At 39.3% G+C, this 24,987-nt stretch overlaps 1 protein-coding gene across 2 annotated transcripts in view; it reads right to left on the bottom strand.

Moving 5' to 3' along the window:
• TTC1 (tetratricopeptide repeat domain 1) overlaps positions 1-24,668 on the bottom strand; it is a 48,182-nt gene extending 23,514 nt beyond the window's left edge. The window contains exons 1-2 of one of the 2 annotated variants that reach the window (XM_061151865.1): positions 24,554-24,668; positions 23,096-23,458 (exon numbers count right to left, since the gene is read on the bottom strand). In XM_061151865.1, the coding sequence (XP_061007848.1) occupies positions 23,096-23,428 (333 nt within the window). In that variant the 5' untranslated portion in view covers positions 23,429-23,458; positions 24,554-24,668. The remainder of the gene's footprint in view (positions 1-23,095; positions 23,459-24,553) is intronic. The other variant, XM_061151866.1, reaches the window with a different exon arrangement.
• Positions 24,669-24,987: the final 319 nt, after the last annotated feature.

The following is a 24,987-nucleotide window of genomic DNA, read 5'->3' as shown; positions in this document are numbered from 1 at the left end:
TTCCAACGAGAAAAGCCTAGATCCAAAGCACACCCAGAAGGAATTACTGACAGGGGCCAGCCTGAGAGAAGTTCACAGTGTTGTTACAACTAGGCCTAAAAGTTGAACTGGCCAAGAGCCTCTGGAACATACTTCAGAGGCCAATTATTCTAAGGAAGACATTTTATTTTTTTGGTCTGATAAATCACAATTCAGTGACCCATTAAGTAATAAACACTGGAAAAGAGCTGTTGCTTTCACAGATTGTGTTAAATTGAGGATTAATGCAATTATCAATATCATGCTGAATATCTCCTTGGCAACAGCTAAAAATAGCACTTTGAAAAGAAAGCTGCACTGTCTCCCGGCTGTGCCAGGAGACTAACTTGATCCCAGTACAAAGACTAGGATTTATTCTGCCGCTGGAACACATTCTTTAACCAAAGGATGGCACGCACACTGTGTAATGCTATGGAATCCAAGGACAGATTCCATAGTGCATAAGTCTTACTCAGCCTGCTAACTGCCAAGAGCATTCACACGTAAGTGAACTGGTAGGGCTGGTATCCTGCGGCATTACTGGGTGCAAATCTTCCAGGTTCTGGTCTAATGTGGTTAGGAGTCCTCTCACATGCCTCCACATTCTGGGGAGGCCTCATGGGGTAACATCTCTTCTAGAATTTTATTTCCTTAAGAATGGGAACCAAAGAAATTTTACAGGGCTCTAAACTCAGTCCATCCTAAACCAGTCCATCCTAAAGGAGATCAGTTCTGGGTGTTCACCGGACGGACTAATGCTGAAGCTGAAACTCCAATACTTTGGCTACCTCATGCGAAGAGCTGACTCACTGGAAAAGACCCTGATGCTGGGAGGGATTGGGGGGGCAGGAGAAGGGAACGACAGAGGATGAGATGGCTGGATGGCATCACCGACTCGATGGGCATGAGTTTGAGTAAACTCCGGGAGTTGGTGATGGACAGGGAGGCCTGGCGTGCTGAGATTCATGGGGTTGCAAAGAGTCGGACACAACTGAGAGACTGAACTGAAATGAAACTCAGTAGACCTCCCCATCACCGAAAGCTCAGGGGGAAACAGTGACGTTATTCTACATTGTGAATCATCACAGGAACTGCCAAGGAAAACCTCAAAAACACAATGCCCTTGATGAAGGGAGTTTATTTCAACAGTTATCACTACAACTGCCAACTTTTCAGCCTGTTATTCAGTTCACTATAAACTCTACCAGTATAGATTTCACTGCTTGACGTCTGCTGTCATACACATTAAGAGCTCTACTCATTTGCTTCCCAAGACAATTCTGAGAGATGGGCATGGAGGTATTTACCTATTTTACAGGTTAAAAAAAAAAAAAATTCAAGATTCAGAAATCTTTCATTTTTTGCAACAAACTTCTATTCCAACCCACTCAGTCTTATCTCCCATTACTACACAAGCCCTCGTTTCTACATAGTTGGATCTCTTATTCTTCATTCCATTCTTTTGCTTATGCACCCACCTTGGAAATGCCATTGTTTTTCTTCCAGATTTTCGTTTCAACTGCCCAAACCAAATTTTGCTGTTTTCCAAGTCTAACACAAACCAGACCTCTTCCCCAGGACTACCTTCACTTCCTTCCCCACATGATCTTCCTCTGAATGTAAACTGTACAAAACGCCTCTAACTGGGCAATTCAATTCTACCTCAGGTTATTTTTAAAAATTATAAAAATTTTTTTAAAAAGCACTGCAGAAAATCTAGATGGTTACAAAATGCTTAGATGGTTTCATGAGTTGAAGAACATTGCACATTCTTTAGGCCTGGGCAAAATAGGCCAGTCAAGGTCCTCCTGTGACTGCACTCTTCCTCCTGTGGGGCCCCTTTAGGCCATACTCCAGATTTCTAACCCAAGACTTCTTAGCCCACTCTCAGGATTTGCATGAATCTTTGCCTGGATCTATCCCCCCTAAGGGTAAGCTTTGCTGCAGGCATACATTATATTCCAAGTGCAATACTTTGTACTCGGACTTCCCCGTACCTGGAATCAATCATTTTTTCAAAACCAAGATCTAGGTGTTACAAGGGAGTCATTGCTTTTAGGTCTTCCCAGTGAAGAGACTCATGAAAATACATCTTAAATAAAACAAAAATCCCAGGAGTCAAAGAATACCTATAAGTGAAATCTTCTGTGTATGTATTCATATAAACGGAAGTGGAAAAGTAAAAGTGTTAGTCACTCAGTTGTGTCCCCATGGACTGTAGCCCACCAGGCTTCTCTGTCCACAGAATTCTCCAGGCAAGACTACTGGCATGGGTAGTCATTCTCTTCCCCAGGGGATCTTCCTGACCCAGGAATTGAACCCAGGTCTCTTACACTACAGGCAGATTCTTTACCATCTGAGCCACCACACCACACCAATTCCCAGTAAAAACTCTGATTCCCAGCAAGAGCAAAATACTTAACTCATTTTGCTCTACCCGACAATAAACGAAAGTTTCAAATACTATGCGACTATCACTACTTATAATCTACTACATAAAGATCTCATTTTTTTCCAACTTTAGAATATATTCTACTAAGGATATACAGTCAGAGTATTATGTCCAAATTTATTGGAATTACCTTCTCTATGTAATTAACTCGAAATAGTTATGCTAATATGTAATCAATTTGATATAGTTACAGCAATTTGTTACTGTTTATAATCCATTTTAAGGGTTAATTTTCCCTATCCTTTCTGATTTAATTTTAACATTTGAAAGTGTAAAATACTTACACAGTTCAAAACAATACTAAGTAGATCTCTGATGTGGCTAAATGAGAAGGTTTCCAAACCCTCTAAGAGCAACTACAAAACTGGACAAAAAGATCAAGCACAACCATTTCAGTGTCCTGGAAATGGATTACAGGCTTACGACAATGTGAATAACACTTATTTATGAAAAACTATTGAACTCCAGGAAATCACCATGAAAATCCCTGGCATACTTCCTAGGGACTGCTCCCTTTCTCCCTCCCATCATTCAGTGTGGTAATTTTCCCACCACGAGGTAGGTTGTGAATCACCAGCAATTTTACTGCTGAAGGACTGACTTGATTTAAAGAAGGTGAAATAATCCATGCCTCGTGGTGCTGTAATGTGAGATCCAAGCAAATGGGGAAAGCCAAGGGTTCAACTGATCTGTGGTTGCAGTGCTGGTTGGGCAAAGACAAATGTAAAAGAGCCAAGGGACAGACAAATGTAATGGGAAGGTAAAAAGAGAGAGTCACAGAGGCACTTGACAAGCGTCTCAAATATCCTGGCTGACTGGAGTGGGTGTGCATGCTCGAGAAGGATGAAACTATTCACGCATCTTGTTTTATCAGAAGCCTGTGCTCATGTGCTAAGGAAACACAAGAAGTGCAGAGCTGAAAGCTATCTAAACTTGGAATATAAATTCTAAATTCACATATAGATCCACTGATAGTAAGTGGAAGCCATACTGGTTTGATATGTTTGAATATAATCTCTGACCAGTACTGGATGGCCACCACACTGGGTGGAAACAGACACAACCTCAAGAAAGCCAGAATTAAAATTAAAAAAAAAAAAAAAAAAAAACAACACCACACAAGAACAAAAACAAAAACCAACTAAACAGAGCCATCAATGGCCACATATCCCAGAGGAAATGAATCACACAGCTAAGTCCAGGTAAGTCCAAATAAATTACTACACATATAAGCAGACAGGCAAAATAGCAACAACAAAAATAATTGGGGTGTGGGGGAGGGTCAGACTTTACCATTGCAACAATATTACTTAAAATACCCAGATTTATCAACAAAAAAAAAATTATAAGACAAACAAAGAGAAAGTTTGACCAGGATCAGGAAAAAGCAGCAGTTGACAGAAACACCTGATTATACAGGGATACTAGAGCTAACAGACAAAAAGCGGCTATAGAAGGGGGGAATCAAGATGGCAGAGTAGGAGAACACGGAGTTCATCTCTCCTCACAAATGCATCAAGAATACAGCTACGAATGGAACGATTCTCACAGAGCACCTGCAGAAGGCAAGCAGAGGACCTTGGACACCTGAAAGGACAAACAAGATCCCCACAGGAGGGGCAGGACAGAAGAAAGAGAGAAAGAGGACAGGAAGCAGGACAGGACCTGCACTCCTGGGGAGGGGTGAGGAGCTGAAGGAAAAGAGAAAGTCCCGCACCTGGGGAAGCCCCCTCACCAGCAGGGAGATCAGCAGGGGCAGAAAAGGAGCTCTGGGGCTTGCAGCGGAGTGCAGCAACTGGTCGGTGGCAGGCAGGACAGAGTGAGACCTACCTGGATGGTACGAGCCACAGCCCCGCGAACCCCAGCCTGAAGTGTGGGTCTGCTAGTGTGGATGGGGGCGGGGGCTGGAACGTGGCGTTTGGAGAACAGACTCGGGTAGAGGACTGCTGTTGGCTATGAAGAAACAGCCTGTAGGGATGGGAGCGAGGAAGTCCACAACCAGGAACCAGGAATGTTTGTGGAAGAAGCCTAGGCCTCCATAGAAATGAAGCTCCATGGCTGAGCGGTGCATGACAGGCATGGCCACTACTGCAGCCGCTCCCCCTCATGCTGGCCCCTGCCACCACGGGCATGAGGAGGGGTGGGTTGCCCACAACATGTGGGCAGACTCATGGGCCCTGGGGAAGCCTCGGAAAAGACACCAGCTAGGGAGCCCACATGGAGAAGGGGGCTGACAACACAGCTGAGTCCCAGGGGCCATGCGACTAAGAAAGAAGAGATGGTATCTCTGCTCCAGGCTGAGCGAACCTCGGATTTACATCTATGCTGCTGATTCTGTAAATTCAGCACCTACAGAACATCCCAATAAACGATGAGTGCTGAGATGGGTCCAGCTTTAGAGCTGTGGGCTTTGGGGGCAGATACACATGGGGGCTGGGCCAGGCCAGAGTCTGAGCTGCTTCCATATAGCTACCACAGCAGGTCCAGGGGCATGACTACTACAGTGCTGAGACCCACCTTCAGTGAATCTGTGCTGATGGCCTGGTGAAAATAACGCCTGAGACACATCAGGCCAACCACAGGCCTGCCCACGGTGTAACCTGTGAGCCTGCACAAGGGTGAAAGGGGACACAACAGAGCACACTCGCAGAGGATCGGCTCCACAGGAGGAGTACTCAGTGACTTCTCTCCCAGTGGGAGTGCTCCAGTCCCATCTATCTTGCACCACAGCTCAGAATCGTACCTCGGAAACACATCTGGGGGCTTCTACTCCAACAGCGAGGGAGCAGAGCCCGCCCCTGACAGGGCAATGACAACCACGAGCAAAGGGGAGGCACCGCTCAATAGCCAGTGCCAGCCCCGTCACCACAACATCAGTCTGCCCAAAGCTGTGCTGAGTTTACAGCCACCTCAAAACATACCCTTAACATGGCCCTACCCTCCAGAGGGACAAGACCTCCCGGGGGCAGTCACTAGAAGCAAGAGGAACTACTATCCCGCACTCTGTGGAAAGGAGATCACAAACACAGAAAGTTACACAAAATGCCATGGCAAGAGAAATATGTTTCAGACAAAGGAACAAGATAAAATCCCACAAGAACAACTGAAGAAAGAAGAGAAAGGCAATCCACCTGAAAAGTAATGATAGTAAAGATGATATGAGATCTCGGAAAAAGAATGGAGGAATAGACCAAGAAGATACAAGAAATTGTTAACAAAGAGCTATAAGATTTAAAATACAAATAGAGATGAACAGTACAGTAACTGAAATGAAAACTAAATTAGAAGGAATCAACAGCAGAAAAACTGAGGGAAAATGAATAAGTGAGCTGGAAGATAGAGTGGTGGAAATTATCACCACAGAACAAAGAAAAAAGAATGAAAAGAAATGAGGACACTCTCAGAGACCTCTGGGAGAACATTAAATGCACCAACACTCACTTTTTAGGGGTCCCAGAGGGAGAAGAGAAAGGCCTGAAAAAAATATTTGAAGTGATTATAGCTGAAAATTTCCCTAATACGAGAAAGGAAACTCTCAAGTCCAGGAAGCACAGATATTACTATATAGGATGAACCCAAGAAGGAACACGTCAAGACACACATTAATCAAACTAATAAAAATTAGACACAAAGAAAAACATTAACAGTAACAAATCACTTTAATATACAAGGGAATCTCCATAGTCATCAGCTGATTTTTCAGCAGAAACTCTGCTGAAAAGAATGGCATGACATATTAAAAGTGATGAAAGGGAAAAATCTACAACCAAGAATACTCTACTCAGCAAGGCTCTCATTCATATTTGACAGAGAAATCAAAAGCTTTACAGACAAGCAGAGGCTAAGAGAATTCAGCATCACCAAACTGGCTTTTTATAACAAATGATAAAAAGGAACTTTTCTAGGTGGGGGGGGTGGGGGGGGGGAGAAAGGAAGGAAAAAAGAAAAAGGCCATAACTAGAAACAAGAAAATCACAAGTGGGAAAGCTCACCAATAAAGACAAATAAACAATAAATGTAAAAACTCATCCACACGAATAAGAAATTAAAACCAGCAACTGTGAGATGAGACTACAATTGCAGGAAGTGGGAAATGCATTTGAAAATAAAAGTCCAGTAACGGCAAATAGACAGGGAAACAGTGGAAACAGTGACGGACTTTATTTTTTTGGGCTCCAAAATCACTGCAGATGGTGATTGCAGCCATGAAATTAAAAGACGCTTACTCCTTGGAAGAAAAGTAATGACCAACCTAGACAGCATATTAAAAAGCAGAGACATTACTTTGCCAACAAAGGTCCATCTAGTCAAAGCTATGGGTTTTCCAGTAGTCATTTATCGATGTAAGAGTTGGACTATAAAGAAAGCTAAGTGCTGAAGAATTGATGCTTTGAACTGTGGTGTTGGAAAAGACAACTGGAGAGTCCCTGGACAGCAAGGAAATCCAACCAGTCCATCCTAAAGGAGATCAGTCCTGAATATTTATTGGAAGGACTGATGCTGAAGCTGAAACTCCAATAATTTGGCCACCTGATACGAAGAACTGACTCACTGGAAAAGACCCTGATGCTGGGAAAGATTGAAGGCAGGAGGAGAAGGGGACGATAGAGGATGAGATGGTTGGATGGCATCACCAACTCAATGGACATGAGTTTGAGTAAACTACGGGAGTTGGTGATGGATAGGGAGGCCTTGGTGCTCCAGTCCATGGGATTGCAAAGATTCAGATATGACTGAGCGACTGAACTGAACTGACCTGATATCGACTACTATATCATAACCTTCTGGGAACTACAAACCAAAAAACTACAACATACACAAAAAAGGAAATGCAACCCAAACACAACACTAAATAAAGATAATCCTCAAGTCACAAAAGAACAAATGGGGAAGGGGAAAAAAAACCCTACAAAATTAAGTTGAAAATGATTCACAAAATGGTAGTTAAGAATTCAGATAGATAATTACCTTAAATGTAAACAGATTAAATGCTCCAACCAAAAGACGGAGAACAGCTGAATATATAAAAAAAAATGAGACTTGTGTATAGGCTGCCTATAAGAGACCCACTTCAGATTCAAGGACACATACAGACTGGAAGTGAGGGGATGGAAAAATGTATTTTGTGCAAATGGAACCAAAAGAAAGCTGAAGTAGCAATAATGACATCAGATAAAACAGGCTTTTTAAAAAAAGACTTATAAGAGACAAGGAAGGACACTACACAATGATCAAAGGGTCAATCCAAGAAGATGATGTAACAACTATAAACAAATATACATCCAACCTAGTCGCACCTCAATATATAAGGCAAATGCTAACAGTCATAAAAGGGGAAACGGACAGTAATAGTGGGGGACTTTAACACCCCACTAACACTAATGGACAGATCATCCAGACAGAAAATCAATAAGGAAACACAGGCCTTAAATGACACATTAAGCAAGATAGACAGTTGATATTTATAGAAAAATTCATTCAAAAGTAGAATACACTTTCTTCTCAAGTGCACATGGAACATTCTCCAGGATATGTCACATCTTGGGCCATAAATCAAGCTTCAGTAAATTTAAGAAAACTGAAATCATATCAAGCATCTTTTCTGACTACAACACTATGAGATTAAAAATAAATTACAGTAAAAAAACCTGTCAACACACACACACACAATTTGACACTGAACTACCAATAGATCACTGAAGAAATCAGAGAGGAAATAAAAAAATACCTACACACAAATTACAATGAAAGCATGATGATCCAAAACCTATGCAATGCAGCAAAAGCAGTTCTAAAAGGGAAGTATATGGCAATGCAATCTTAGGAAACACAAAAAATATCAAACAACATAGCCTTACGCCTAAAGAAAGAAGAACAAAATCCAAAGTTAGTAGAAGGAAAGAAATCATAAAGATCAGAGCAGGCAAATGAGATAGAGATGAAGAAAACAAAGTATCAACGAAACTAAAAGCTGGTTCTTTGAAAAGATGTAATTGATAAATCTTCAGCTAGACTTATCAATACGAAAAGGCAGAAGGCTCAAAACAATAAAGTTAGAGATGAAAAAGAAGTTACAATAGACATCACAAAAATACAAAAGATCATAAATTCTTAGAAAGGTACAATCTTCCAAAACTGAACAATAAACAGAAAATATGAACATATTAATCATAAGTATTGATATTGAAACTGTGATCAAAACACTTGCAACAAATGTTGACAGGCAAATTCTATCAAACATTTAGAGAAGAGTTAACACCTATCCTTCTGAAATGCTTCCAAAAAATTGCAGAGGAAGGAATACCCCTAAGCTGATTCTACAAGTCCACCATTATCCTAATAACAAATCCAGACAAAGACAACTACTAAAAGCAGAAAATTACAGGCCAATATCACTGATGAACACAGATGCAAAAATCCTTAACAAAATATTAGCAAATCAAATCCAACAATACATTAGAAGGATCATACACCATGATCAAATGGGATTTACCCCAGGGATGCAAGGATTCTTCAACATATGTTAATCAATCAGTGTGATACAGCACATTAACAAACTGAAGAAGAAAAACCATATGGTCATCTCAATAGATGCAGAGATTCTGACAAATTCAAAACTCATTTATCATTAAACAAAGAAAAAAAAAAAAAAAAAAACTCCAGAAAGTGGGTACAGAGAGAACCCGTCTCAGCAAATGAAGGCCATATGTGACAAACCCACAGCTAACATCACTCTCAATGGTGGAAAATTTAAATCATTCAGGTGGCACAAGTGGTAAAGAATCTGCCTGTCAATACAGGAGATGCAAGTTTGATCTCTGGGTCACGAAGAGCCCCTGCAGAAGGAAATGGCAACCCACTCTTATTTCTTGCCTGGAAAATTCCATGGAGAGAGGAACCTGATGGGGACAGTCCATGGGACAGCAAAGAGTCAGACATGACAGCACACATACACCATGCCTTCTAAGATCAGGAACAAGCATGTCTACTCTTCCCACTTTTATTCAACACAGTTTTGGAAGTCCTAGCCATGGCAATCAGAGAAGAAAAAGAAATAAAAGAAATTCAAATTGGATAAGAAGCAAAATTGTCATTGTTTGTACATGACATGATACTATCCATAGAAAATCCTAAAAATGCCATCAGAAAACTATTAGAGCTCATCAAGGAATCTGGTAAAGTCACAGGATACAAAATTAATACACAGAAATCTCTTGCATTTCTATAAACTAACAACAAAAGATCAGAAAGAGAATTAAGGAAACAATCCCATTTACCATCACATCAAGAATAAAATACCTAGTAATAAACCTACCTAAGGAGGCAAAAAGACCTGTACTCAGAAAACTACAAGATGCTGATGAAAGAAATCAAAGATGACACAGATGGAAAAATATACAGTGTTCTTGGATTAGAAGAGTCAATACCGTCAAAATGACTATACTATCCAAAGCAAGCTACAGATTCAATGCAATCCCTATCAAATTACTGATGACGCTTTTCACAGACTCAAAACAAAAATTCTAGAAATTTGTATGGAAACACAAATGACCCTGAATAGCCAAAGCAATCCTGAGAAAGAAAAATGGAGTTAGAGGAATCAGGCTCCCTGACTGCAGACTATACTACAAACTGCAGTCATCAAAACAATGTAGTACGGGCACAAAAACAGGAATAAAGATCAGTGCAACAGGAGACAAAATCCAGAGATAAACCTATTTTCAACAAATCTGTGATAAAGGAGGCAAGACTATACAATGCAGAAAACATGGTCTCTTCCATAAAGTGGTGCTAGGAAAACTGGACAGCTATATGAAAAAAAAAATGGAAATCAGAATCCTCCCTAACACCATAGACAAAAATGAAAAGGATTAAAGACCTAAAAGTAAGGCTGGAAACTATAAAACTCTTAGACAGAAATCATAGGCTCAACATAAGTCACAGCATATCTTTTTTGATCCACCTCCTACAGTAATGAGAATAAAAGCAAAAATAAACAAATGAGACCTAAGTAAACTAAGTTTTCCACAGCAAAGGAAATCATAAACAAAATGAAAAGACAACTCACAGAATGAGAAGAAATATATTTTTAATCAATGCAATGACAAGGGGTTAATCTCCAAAACATACAAACAACTCGTGTGGTTCAAAAAAAAAAAACACACACACCCCAAATGACCCAATCAAAAATGGGTGAAACATATAAATATACATTTTTCTAAAGAAGATATACAGATAGCCAAAAAGACACACATGAAAAGATGCTAAACATCACTAATTACTGGAGAAATGCAAATCAAAACTACAATGAGCTATCACTTCACACTGGTTAGAATGGCCATCATCAAAAGATTGTATTAAGTGAAGTTAAGTCAGACAATATCATATGAAATCACTTACATGTGAAATCTAATAAAAAATGATACAAATGAATCTACTTACAAAACAGAACAGACCCACCGATCTCAAAATCAAACTAACGGTTACCAAAGGAAAACCACAGGGGGGAAGTGATAAATCGGGAGATTAGAATCAACATACACACACCACTAAAGACAGAATAGGTAACTAACAAAGACTGACTGTATAGCACAGGGAGCTCTACTCAGTATTCTGTGGTGACATATATGAGAAAAGAATTTGAAAAAGAATGGACACACACACACACAACTGATTCACTTTGCTTTATATATGCACTAACCAAATTATGAATCAACTACACTCCAATAAAAATTTTTAAAATTTTAAGATGATAAAAAAACAAAAAAGTTATAATTTGTTGAAAAAATGGAGTATTATTAAAGACTTAATGAGCATGATGACAATGATTAAAAAACAGAACCATGAAAAAAAGACAGACATTATTTACAAAGAAAAACAAAATGAAAACAAAGATGAAAGATTCAATAACTGTAAATATTCAGATGGGCTCAGCCGACTTGCATTGGCATAAGGAATAAGAAAACTTGAAGTAAGAGCAATAGACATCCAATCTGAAGAACTAAGGGCAGGAAAATAAGATGGAAAAAAAAAAAAGGACCCGTCACAATATTATGTGATTAGAATCCCAGAAATGAGAACAGGTATTTGAAAAAAATGACTAAAAATCTCAAAACTGTGATGAAGAGAGTTAATCTAAAGATTCAAGAAGCTCAGTGAACCCCAAGTACACAGATCTATCTCTAGAGACACCAGAGTCAAATTTGCTCAAAGACAAAATCTGAAAGCAACAAGATAACAACAACTTATCAAGTATAGGGGAACAACAAAACTGTCAATATCTGATTTCTCACCAGAAACAATGAAGGGCAGAGGCAGTAAAATGACACACTGACACATTCAAAATGGTAAAAGAAAAAAGACTGTCAATCAAGAATTAGATATTTAAGAAAGCCACACCTCAAAATAAAGGCTAAATAAAGACATTCACAGATAAAGACAGAGCATTTGCTGCTATCATACCTGCCTTACAAGATAAACTAAAGGAAGTCCTTTGGACTGAAAGATGTCACCGGACAGTAAAAGTTCATGAAGAAATGAAGGGTATTATAAATGGGAAATACACGAAATGCTCTATAAATACATTATTTTCTCTTTTAGGGCTTCCCTTGTGGCTCAGCTGGTACAGAACTGCCTGCAATGTGGAAGACCTGGGTTCGATCCCTGGGTTGGGAAGATTCCCTGGAGGAGGGAAAGGCTACCCAACTCCAGTATTCTGGCCTGGAGATTTCCATGGACTGTATAGTCCATGGGGTTGCAAAGAGTTGGACACAACTGAGAGACTTTCACTTTCAAGAAAATTTAGCTAAGAAACAGATGGCTAAAAAATCAGAAATATTAAAATGGTACATTAAAAAAATTATCTAACACAAAAGACTGCAGTAAAAGAAAAAGGAATAAAAAAGACATGAGACATATAGAAAACAAAATGTCTGATATATATTTAACCATGTCAATAAGCATAATGTGAATGGACTAAACACTAATGAAATGGCAGAGACTGTCAGAATGAAATTAAGAAGATCCAATCACATGCTGTCTCTAAGACACACTTCAGATTCAAACATGCAAACAGGGTGAACGTTTAAGGATATCAAAAATATATCAATCAGTAACCACAAAAGAGAGTGGATGTCTTAGTTTGGGCTGCTATCACAAAAGTATCAAAGACTGGGGGGCTTATAACCAACAAGCATTCTGGAGGCTGGAAGTCTAAGATTAAGGGGCTGGCAGATTTAATATCTGGTGAGTGCCTGCTCTCTGGATCATAAGGGTCTTCTCACTACAGCCTCATGTGACAGAATGGTCAGGGGCTCTTAGATCTCTTATTAGGACACAAATCTCATTCATGAGTACTCCAACCTCACGACCTAATCATTTCCCAAAGGCTCTATCTCTTAATTCCGTCACATTGGGAGTAAGCTTTTAAGATATAAATTTTGGGAGGGATGAAAACACTGTCTATAGCAGTGCCTATAGAAGTATCAGACTAAATAGTTTTAAAAACAAGAATTACTGCTAGAGACAAAGAAGGAACATTTCATGATGATAAAAGAGTCAAGTTAGGAAAATATAATAGCTATAAAAATCGATATGCACCTAACAGTAGTTATAAAATACATAAAGAGGACAAGTATTTTGCAGTCTACACTCACACTGAATTTTAGCTACAACTTAGCTAACAACTAACACTTCCTGATTGCTTTCATGTGCTAGTCATTTAATCCTTACAACAACTTTGTGAGAAAGGTAGTATTATTATCCCACCTTATACCAAGTTAAATGATGGAGCTACTAAGACAGATCTAACCCTTCACGCTTTTAACTACAAGAGTATATTGTCTTTCACTGTATGGAAGTAACAAATTGTTTGCAGGAAGAAATAACTGAGCAAGACACAGAAACTGCTGCGGAAAGGTAATAAGCACAGAGCTTACACGTTTCACTGTCCTGAGGAAAAAGTGACTTTAAATTCCCTTGCTACCAAGAATTAGGGCACCTGAAAGGAAGATGACACTACTTCAGAACATGTCATCAAGTCCCAGAGATCTGATCTATAAAGATTCTGAGACCTACGTTAAAAATAAACCTCTACCTCAGTGTGAATCAGGGACTTGTACCACTGGTCTTGGGTTTTTCTTCTACAGTTAATCCAAGTTCATTTTCTAGTAAGTTAGCAAAATGGATTCCTTGAAGATGGATGAATTCAATCTGCAAGTACTTATTCTTTGAAAGTGAAAGTCACTCAGTCATGTCCAACTCTGTGACCCCACAGACTACACAGTCCATGGAATTCTCCAGGCCAGAATACTGGAGTGGGGAGGGTTTCCCTTCTCTAGGGAATCTTCCCAACCCAGAGACTGAATCCAGGTCTCCCTTATTCTTAGTCCTTACAAATATACAGATGCATGGGATCTTTTACTCTGTTTTCTAGAAAATTATTTTCTTGGGTCATAGGGTAAAATAATTTCATGACATGGGGCACAGTCCTTTATGAAAGAACTGAAATATTATACTGCAGAAAGCCATCTCCACAGCATGCTTTTATACTTTTAAAATAATTAATTCTCCAGTTATTTTAAAATTGTATTACTACTTAGATCTCTGGTAATCCAATCTGAGTCTAAATGAGGTTCTAATGCCACTATAACCTAAATTTAAACGATAATCTGACAAACAGGAAGAGGGTAAGCATTTGGGAAAGGAAACAAACTCAGTTAACACTAAAATATAACTAGATCATTGAGGCAAAGATGGACTTTTGAAACAGTCCTGGGACAAGCTGGTAGTTATTTGGAAAATGAAAAATTTGGAATTCTATGTCACACTACACATAAGAATAAACTCCAACTGGACTGCAGATCTAAATGTAAAAATCTATTAACTACTGGGGGGAAAACAGGTGAATTCCTCTTTAAGCTCAGTGTAGGGAATGGCTTTCTGTAACTCAGAATCCCACAAAATTCCAACTGACACAACTTTAGATATTGGTGTAACCTGGAAAAAATATCAGAAGGTGTTCAACCATTCCCTTATTAATCACAAAACCACCACTCTTCACCAGAGACCTTCTTGATGCAGTGGCTGGCTAGGGATATTTCCTATACTTTAGGTCAGTGAACAAAACATAAATACAATACCCTTGACTTGGAATTTACAAGTGTATATCCCTTCCATCATTATTAAATGATAAAAACTTGCATTAAGTACATTAAAAAAAACTTCTCTTAATTAAATACTTCTGTAGTGAATATGTGTTTATAGACAACAGGGAGAAAAACATGAGGTTCACTATCTGCAGATTAATTTCCCTATTGTAAATCTATCAGCAGCTCTTTGCTTCCCCCTGCAGCTTTGTAAAGTAATTGCTACAAAATAAAACAGTACAAACTTTTAAAGCACAGTAAGCAGAGATCAATCTTATCTGGCTAAAAAAGAGGAATAAAAAAAGTTACATACTTGCTAAAGGGCTGGAAAGTGGAAGCAGAGACAACAAAACTTTCTGCTTCAGCCCTATTTATATGGTAAGAGGAAACCTTACCCTGAAAGGGCTAGATATATCGACATACAAATTATCCAGAAGGGAATGGTTTATCATTAAAAAGGAAACAGAAGCTTCAGTTTTGTTTTCTTTGAAATAAGACATCATTTGCTTTACGCATTTGCTCTTTCCACAAGTCATTCGTATTAGTTTACTAGGAGCTTGGAGGGAGAATCTCTAGATTGCAGTTGTAGTTAGAACCTCTCACTAAGTCTTATCCTTCTGATGAAAGACAACTGATCTTGGAAATAGATTCCTGTTTCTTAACTCAGAAAATCCCATCTCCCAAAACTCAGTTCAACAGAAAAAATTTTCTTACTTTGGTACTGCTTAAATTCTGTCCACTCTTTTAATCTTTTAGAACCCTGAGCACAAGATCAAGGGAAAAAAAAAAATCCTATTAGTAAGTTCTTCTGATGTTAGATGAAGTCAGTGTACTGGTTAGTCAATACTTCTTGTTTTGGAAGCTTAGTCATCTGCATCCATCTAAGCTGTCTCCCAAAGTGCAGTCACAGTTCTACCTGAACCAAAATGACATGGAAAATAAGCCACAAGGATTTATTGTATAGCACAGGGAACTACATTCAATATCGTGTAATTACCTATAAAGAAATATAATTGAGAAAAAGTACAACTGAATCACCATGCTGTATGCCTGAAACGAACACAACGCTGTCAATCAACTAACTTCAATAGTTAACAAAGGAGGTTCCTGGCTGCTACCTCACAATTCTGTGGTAGCAGACACCTCTCAGGGCTTTGCATGGTTAGCAAGGTTCCTGTGACTCTCAGACACAATTCAGTTTGAGAACCACTGATCTACACAATGAGATCTTCCTTAGTAAACAAAAGAAACACTGAATGCCATTTTAACTCTTTGATCAGCAAATAACTTCCAAATGTTTTAGAGTAAACGGCCCTTATTTCCCCTGGTTTAACATCAGGATCAGAAATCTAAGGTCCCTTCCAGTTCTTAAATTGTAGGATTTTATTTAATCACTTGTCAGCAGCATTCATTAAACTTAATACTGGTAAACGCTATGAAATTAATAAATATGGCAACCTTAGTTCAAAAGGATGCCCATTAGAAATGAAATAAAAGGGAAAGAACAAATCAGAAAGGGTTTTCTCATGAGGTTAACAGAATATGTAGGGCACTATAGAAAAGTTACTGAAAACTTTCTGGAAGCAGCTTTCTGGAAACTTTCTGGAAGCAACCAAGAGAACTGTTCCTGGTAAACATGCCCACTGTTAGAACAACACTGATAAGACTGAAAACGATGCAATGGGGACTTCCCTGGTGGTCCAATGGATATGACTCGGTGCTCCCGATGCAGGGGGCCTGAGTTCAATCCCGAGTCAGGGAACGAGATTCGACATGCAGAAACGAAGACCAGGCACAGACAAATAAGTAAAACAAGTATAATATTAAAAAAAAATAATGCAATGAGGCAGGAGAAACATGGTAATCAAAAGGATAAAGTAATGTGGGAGTGAGGGGGCAAAGACTAATAAAGAACTTCAGCACTAAACCAATAACTGTTCCTGGTTAAAGATTAAACAGCCCTAAAGGAAAAAACAATCCTTTACAATTTCAAAACCTAAGGAAAATGTTTTAAAATTGCAGAAACAACATGCCAAGTCCATGCTCACCAAGCAACAGACTTTTTGTAAATGAACTCGATGTGCAACCAACTGGCAACAGGGAACAAATCCGTTAAAAGGTTACAATCTGCACTCGGGCTGAAAAATAAAAAACCTTTTTCATTTGCACACAAAAATGAAATCACCAGAGACCTGACAAACTCAAAAAGCCCTCCATCATCTGCCTAGTTTTAATGGGCATCACCAGCTACCCAGGAGTCAAAGCCAAGGAATCATGCTTATTTTCTGTCCAGCCCTCCCAACGGAATTCAGTATGTCTTGTCAACTCCTCCTCCAAAATGTATCCTGAAGCATTCACTTATCTTCACTCAATCCACAGTTCAAGTTACCATCATCTTTCACAGGCTACAGATTAGGCCCTAACTGGTCTCAGTGTTCTGCACCATCCCTGTCCTCATGACCAGCAGAATACTCTTAATAAAATGTTAATAACTTTCATCTTTCCTCTGGCTTAAAATTATCCATCTGTTTTCCTACTGCAGTCAGAAAAAAATTAAAATTCCCTACTCACGGCTCCCAAGGTGTTCCATCAACAGACTCTAACTTATCACCCCATTCTCTTCCTTGATCACTTTGCTCCAGCTCCTGGCCCTTGCATGCTCATAAACTGTAGCCCACCAGGCTCCTCTGTTCGTGGGATTCTCCACGCAAGAATATTAGAGTGGGTTGCCATTCCTTTCTCCAGGGGATCTTCCTAACCCAGGGATAGAACCCAGGTCTCCTGCATTGCAGGCAGATTCCTTACCATCTGAGCCACCAGGGAAGCCCGTGCCAAGAATACATCAAGCTTACAGCTACCTTACAACCTTTACACTAACTGCTCCCTTTATATGGAATATTTTCCCATCAGATCCTCACACACTCGACTCCTTTCTCCCACAAAGTCTTTCCTGAAATGGCACCTCCCCAGAGAAGTCTTCCCTGACCAACCAATTTAAAGTAGTCCTGCCTACATGAAGCAACCTAGATAAATGTCCACTGACAGATGAATGTATAAAAAAGATGTGGTACATAACAGAATATTACTCAGCTATAAAAAGGAGTGAAATTGAGTCAGTTGTAGGGATGTGGATAAACCTAGCATCTGTAACATAGGGTGAAGTACATCAGAGAGAGAAACAAATACTGTATATTAACACACATATATGCAAAAAATGGTACAGCTGAACCTACCTGCAGGGCAGGAATAGAGACGCAGACATACAGACAGACTTGTGGACACAGAGGGGAAAGGAGAGGGCGGGACGAGCTGGGAGGGCAGCACTGACCTGCATACATTACCCCGTGTGAAACAGCGGGAAGCTGCTGCAGAACAGAGCGAGCTCAGCTTGGTGCTCTGTGATGACCCAGAGGAGGGGTGGGGGGTGGGAGGGAGGCTCTAGAGAGAGGATGTACGTGCACATACGGCTGATTCCCGCTGTACTGCAGAAACTAACACAATACTGTAAAGCAATTATATTACAATTAAAAAAAATAGTCGGGCCCACCCTTCCAGGCCCCCTGCCTTTTTCATCTTATCACTCCCCCCACCTCCACCCATACTGCCCAACTAGAATATGAGAGATGAGTGTTTTATTCACTGCTGTATTCCTAAATGCCTCAAATAATGCATGGCATGTGGAAGAAATGCAAAATATTTCTTGAATAAATGAATGATAAAATCTCTGAAATCTGTAAGACCAATTACTGGCCCTCATGGGAGACAGAAAATCTTACTTACTCAGCTATTTAATGAAGACAGTGTGCAACGTTCCATGATAGTGGTCTTTTAGCGTGTGCGTAAGAACACCCAGAGAACTCCATTTTGATAAGCAGTCCACAAAAAATGATTCTCTTACATCAATACCACCACAAAGAAATATATTCTATAGTTTTCCAAACTATAAGCATCTTTGTATCATAATATTATTATAGTAATAATTCTCATCTGCTACCAGGTAAGTCCACCTCAGTCAAGCCTTTAAAAATCATTTATTTGTTTTGCAGATCTAGTACATCTCAAATGTGAGCTAAAATCCCATCCCTCTGGGTAGTCATGTCTACATTTAGGTTTTCACAATTAGTCAAGATTGCTTCTGAAACATACACACACAGTGCTTTCTTGAAGAGATTTTGCTGGTTTTAAACAAACCTTAACTGCCTCTCCCTCCTCCATTACTCCTGATCTACGAGTTCTGCTGAGAATTGGCACCCACTTGAGCCTGGATCTTCTCAGCCACAGGGCAAGTCAAGTCAGCTTGAATAACAGATTTCAGGTATTGATACTTGATAAGTTTGGCAATACACAGATCCTATGATAGCAAATCTTTCCCAAATCCCCAAAGGTCAGCTTTATGTGCTTATTTTAGTAAAAAGTCTGCCCTGCTTATAAAGAATTGAAATTTTATTTATATACTCAAACTGGAGTTACTTTTTCTGATGTTGGTCATAAGTGTAACATATGCTTACCATAAAAAAAAATCCTGCAAACATTATAAAATTGTACTAAATATAAAAGAAAATTCTCCAATAACCACATCCTTCAGAGCTACTCACTTTTTATAATTTGGTGTATATGCTTTCAAGCATTCCTGTATAAGCACATTTTCATGTATAAACTATTTTCACACAGGTTTTTAACTTAAATCACTGACTGTTCTATAACCTCTGATAAAGAAAACACCTGCGTGTGTCTTCTACTCTCAACACTCACTTAGAACATGTGTGGAAGTTTCTCTCACACCGAGCAACTCCGACTCTATAGTGGACAAGCCGGTGTCCTACACTTTAACTCAATTATGTCACTATCTACTGGAGACAGTGCCAGACCCCACAGGTTACGGGCTGAGTCCCACAGACTGGCTCCATCCCCACTTCAGATGCCAACTGCAAGTCCAGGCTGTCACTGCTGGTTTTTTTTTTTTTGGTGTGTGTGTATATATATACATATATACATACATATATATATATATATATATATATTTTTTTTTTAAACTAAAGTATAGCTGATGCACAATATTATACAAGTTATATATAGAGATGTACAACACAGTGATCCATGATTGTAAAGGTTATATTCCACTTAGAATTATTATAAAATATTAGCTATATTCCCTGTGCTGTACGGTACACCCCCATAGCTTATTCTATACACAGTACTTTGTACCTCTTACTCCTCTACCCCTATACTGCCCCTCCTTCCTTCCCTCTCCCTACTGGTAACCATTGGTTTGTTTCCTGTATCTGCAAGTCTGTTTCTTTTTTACTATATTCCCCAGTTTGTTTTATTTTTTAGATTTCCCATAAAAGTGATATCATACAGTATCTGTCTTTCTCTGACTTCTCTCACTTAGCATAACGCCCTCTAAGCCCATCCATGATGTTGCTGTCACCTCTACTTTTGGTCCATGGGCTATAAATGGACAGCTTCCACGACCACCTCCTCAGGTTCAACTAATTTGCTAGAGGGGCTCAGAGAACTCAGAAAAAGAGTTCATTTATTAGATTATCACTTTATTATACAGGATATAACTCAGGAACAGTCAGATGGAAGAGATGCATAAGGCAAGGTTTGTGCAACCCTTCACACTGAGCTTCCAGGCTCTATGGATGTGCACCCTCTCAGCATCTATGCGTGTTCACCAACTCTGAAGCTCTCTGAACTCCATCCTGTAGGGGTTTTTATGGAGCTTTCATTAAGTAAGCATGATTGATTAATCACTGATCATTAGTGATTAATCCAACCTTCAGCATCTCTTCCCTTCCCAGAGGTGGGGTGAAGTGGGGGTGGGGCTGAGAGCTCCAAAGTGACAACCAGACCTCATCCTTAGGGGTTTTCCCAAAGTCATCTCATTAACATTAAGTCACGTGTGGTTGAAAGAGCCTTGCTATGAATAACAAAATAAACTTTCATCTCTTTTCACTTAGGAAGTTTCAAAGGTCTTAGGAACTCTGCGTCAGGAACCGGACAAACACCAAATACATATTTATTACAAATCATATTATAACACCTGCTTAATTCATTTAACATTCAGGCATTAATCCATGTCAATATGAAGATTTACCTCTTTTTAATGACTACGTTGTACACCACACATAAACATGCCAAAACTGTTTAAAGTAATACTGTCTGTTCAACATTATTTCTAGTTTTCTGAAATTATGCATGATCCTGCAACGTGGTACTTTATGGTACTCACCAGCCATGTGAGACTATTTAAATTAACTAAAATTTAAAAAATAATTTTTAAATTCATTTTGTCAGCTGCACTAGCCACATTTTAACTGCTTAATGGCCAGATGACTGTTAAAATGTGGTAGCCAGTGGCTACCATATTGGACAGTGGAGATATAGAACATTCCCATCACTGCAGAAGGTTCCATGGTACCCCTGACCTAAAGAAATGCTCATATAAAAATTTGCTATCTGTACACCACAGAAATGATGTAGCGATTCAAACTCTCACTGTTAGTACATTAGTTCCTACTTCCTTTTCTTGTCAGCATCCGAACAATGCTCTGAGAAATAAGATATGCTTTAATTTGCATTTAAAAATTATTACTGAGGCTGAACATCTTCCCATGTGGCCCTTTGTGTTCATTTTTGTTGTTGAATCAACTGAACTGCATCTACTTTAAAAGAATCAAGCTTAAATATATCCTTTTCCCAATGACTTATAAAACTAAACCTTATGCGCAACAAAGAGACATTTCTTCATCTGTTTAGCTGATTTCCTAATACTAATTTCACAAAGATATTTATCAAAGTATCATAAAAGAAAGCGAATACTACAACTGGTATTAGTTACACAGGTATACACAGTTGTCAAAACTCAGTGAGTAGTACACATTAGAACTTAAACAGTTACACAACATGTAAATTATATCTTAATTTTTAAAAGGAAAAAAGTTTAAAAGTATTCTGCTGTTTAGAATATTTGACCTATAAGTAATAAAAAGAATTATTTCTAATATTTATAGAACTTAAAATTTTCTGGCCAGGAGACAAAAAATGTTTTGCTATAATGAGAATGGGAAGCATAGTATGTAACAAACCAAACCAATGGCATTGGAGAAAATTCACTATAGCAGGGCAAACTACATTAAGGTATCAGAAAAGCATTGCTAATATTTGAACATGGTCATTTCATATCTACACCAGTGTTATGAAAATTGAGCCAAACACTTTCTGGAAAATCATTTCTCTAATGTTACTGAATAGTACTTGATTTAATTTTCTGAGCTGTTTCTGCTGGAGGTAGTTTATGAACTTGGCTCATTTTTGCCCTTTATCATTCTTCTCTAGTGGCACACACTAGCACAAAAGCTAACGCATGCCTGTCAAAACCAAAAGATTTGATCATGAAAAGTGCTTAAGATGCTTCTCCTCACTTCCTGCCACGTCCCCCATCGCATTATTACACTGCATGTTTACCATCTCAGCTCATCACCAATGCATCATAACCTGTTCAGCAAGTGAGTGCTTCAGAGGCATAAGCTACAAATCTCACTCATTTTCTCTGCAGACAAACTCAGATGTTACAGTACCTCTTTAAGCCACCTTGCTTATGAGATCAGAAGGAAGAATATATGGAAGACACCAAGCCTCTGTCTCCCAAAATAAATGCTTGCTCAGTCACTAGTCCAAGGGCAAAGTAGCAGGACAGTATACATTTTATTAGTGCATCTGCTTTGTAGGAAGACAGTTGTTTTTGTTATTAAATTCAGCATTATATTTTACCTTTGGAATCAGAGAGATCTGGGATTGAGAAACAGTTCTGCTACTTAATAGATACGTGATTTCAGGCAAGTTACTGTACTACCCTAAGCTGCTGTCTTATAGAGATGTTAACAGTATACGTTTCATAGGCATGTAGTAAAGATTAAATGAAAACACAAGCAACATTTTAAGCTTAGTGGTTGGCATATTATTGGTGCTTAACAAATGAGCTACTATCACACACAATTCTGTTCCTCAAGAACAAAATGTAAATGACACAGGTCCCAGTCACTGCCCTCTGTAAGTAAATCAACACCAGGATATTCAGGCGGTTATTTTTTTTGCTAACGAAGGATTAACAAACAGGCAGCATGCCAAATTCTAAAGTCTGACCAAAAAATATCTATGACAGGAATTTCAGCAGCCAACCATCGATAAGGTCATTAAAAAAAGTTAAAAGGTATATATATAATAATCACACAAGACGAACATAAGAACTCAAAGTTCACAGAAGTAGAAACTTCTTTGCTAAGCAGACACACTCAATCTAGCCCCACCATGTCACTGATTTATCTCAGATCCGTCATTACTAAAGCAATAAGGACACAGATGGGCAAGTCACTTTTTACCACAAATGACACAATCTATGACATAGTATCAATCAAATTTAGCACTTTAAAAAAGTTTACATGGCAAATCATGCACAATACATAATATTTACCTTTTTCTCTTCATCTGGCATGTTCTTTTCCAGTTCCATTAGATATTCTTCATCTAGTTCAGAGGAATTCATATCATCCTCAGGTTTGTTCTCAATCTTGTCCACTCCTGGCTCCTCCGTCTCAAATGAGGCACTGGCGTCATGAAAGCACTCCTCCTCTCCCTGGTCCTCCTGGGGCTGGGCCTCGACATCCTTGAGCAGCTCGCTCCGGGAATGATGCTCTTTGGCACTGGATACTGGAGGGTTAACACACTCTGCTTCCTGGGGATCTGTAACTTTCAAACCAGTGAACAGATCCTCTGGAACCCTACAGTTCTCTGACTTATCCCCCATGCTGAATCAGTGAGGGAGGTGAAGCTGAAACTGCAAAAGAGAAAATAGGTTAGGTAATGCTATCTACCTGCCTATCCAATCCTAACTATCACATTTAAACAAACTTCTGCATCAAAATTCAAATCACATCCTAACTTCTTTTCATTGATTCAATTATAAAGTCATATATATATATATATATATATATATATATATATATAAAGGCTTTCATAAGCCCACAAATAATGCCAAATGTAATTCTAACTGTTACCCTTTTCAAAACTTCTTACAAGCCAATAAGAGACACTGATTTTAATGTGATTCCTCCATCTTCTACTGCTCCCAGTTTTTCAAGGTTGCAAAAAAAATGGTAGAAGTGAAAACAATGGCAAGAAAAACAACGCGTTTCTAATTTTTATTCAGAATGAATAACCAGGTCGTAAATAAGAAACTGTGACCTGTCTTTCCAGCATCACCGCACGAAGCTCAAAAATAAGTTTCTGGTAGAGCTCAAAATACAATCCGTGCCAACAGAGCAATCATCAACTTCACCCACTTGCATGTGATACAGTCCACGCAGGTTACAGTGGAAGAGAGACCTTGGCTCAGGTAGCCCTAATCAGGATTCCCGAAGGAGTCAGAATTAGCCATGAAAAGCGTGGTTCTTAACCCTGTATGCACAACGTTAACACTCGAAACGCTTTAGCAAGTATTGTTGACCAGATTGTATACTCCACAGATTCTGATTTACTGGTCTGGCGTGGAGCCAGAGCATCTGTAGTTTTAAAACGGCATCCCAGGTGACTTTCAGGTGCAGCCAATTGAGAACTAGTGCTGTAGAAGCTGAGTCAGACCTTCAGCCGCGCCACTCCTCCGGTCGCAGTAAAATCACGCCAAAGACCCTTGGGTTGCGGCAGAACCCGAATTCGCCCCTATCTCGTCCCAAGAAAACTTAAAACAGTACGATTTTAATACGGAGACTGTGCCTCCACAGCAACGTTTTGTTTTTCCCCGCTCCCAGGACTAGGATAAGAACGAAGGGTCTGAGGCTCCTGAGTTAAGGAGGGCCACCCCCACACTTCCCAAACGTTGCTCCCCTGGCTGTGTCCCTCACCGCCAAGACTACAGACCCATGCGGCTACTCACAGCTTCACAGTTCCTCTCGTCCTCACCTTCCTCGCCTCAGAGATCTCTACTTCCGCTCAGTCAGGTGCTCTTCCGTCGGCGCCGGTGAATAGCGTCACCGTTGGCAAAGCATCCTGGGAAATGTTGTAAAACCTCAGTGAGAGGGTGCGGCATTGTCGCTCTATGACGTCATTGTACGGACTGAAAATGAGAGCTGGTTGCCATCTTGGGTTACGGCAAGACTCCGCGATACTGGGCTCTGGAGGAAAAAAGGAAGAGAAAAGCTGTTTCTATGGTGTTCCTTTTACTCCTCTGCTCTGACCTCTCTCATGCCAGCTGTGCTGTGTACAGAAGAGTCCTGAAGCATGAACTTTGTTCAAAAATAGTTTTCCCTACAATGTTTCTCAAAGTGTATTTTTGTCGACAGGGGTCTACAGCTAGATCAAAACAGTGTT

Source organism: Dama dama, chromosome 9, assembly GCF_033118175.1.
Source record: "Dama dama isolate Ldn47 chromosome 9, ASM3311817v1, whole genome shotgun sequence".
Lineage (NCBI taxonomy): Eukaryota > Metazoa > Chordata > Mammalia > Artiodactyla > Cervidae > Dama > Dama dama.
The sequence above is the reverse complement of the archived record's forward strand: the minus strand, read 5'-3'. Positions and strand labels throughout refer to the sequence as shown.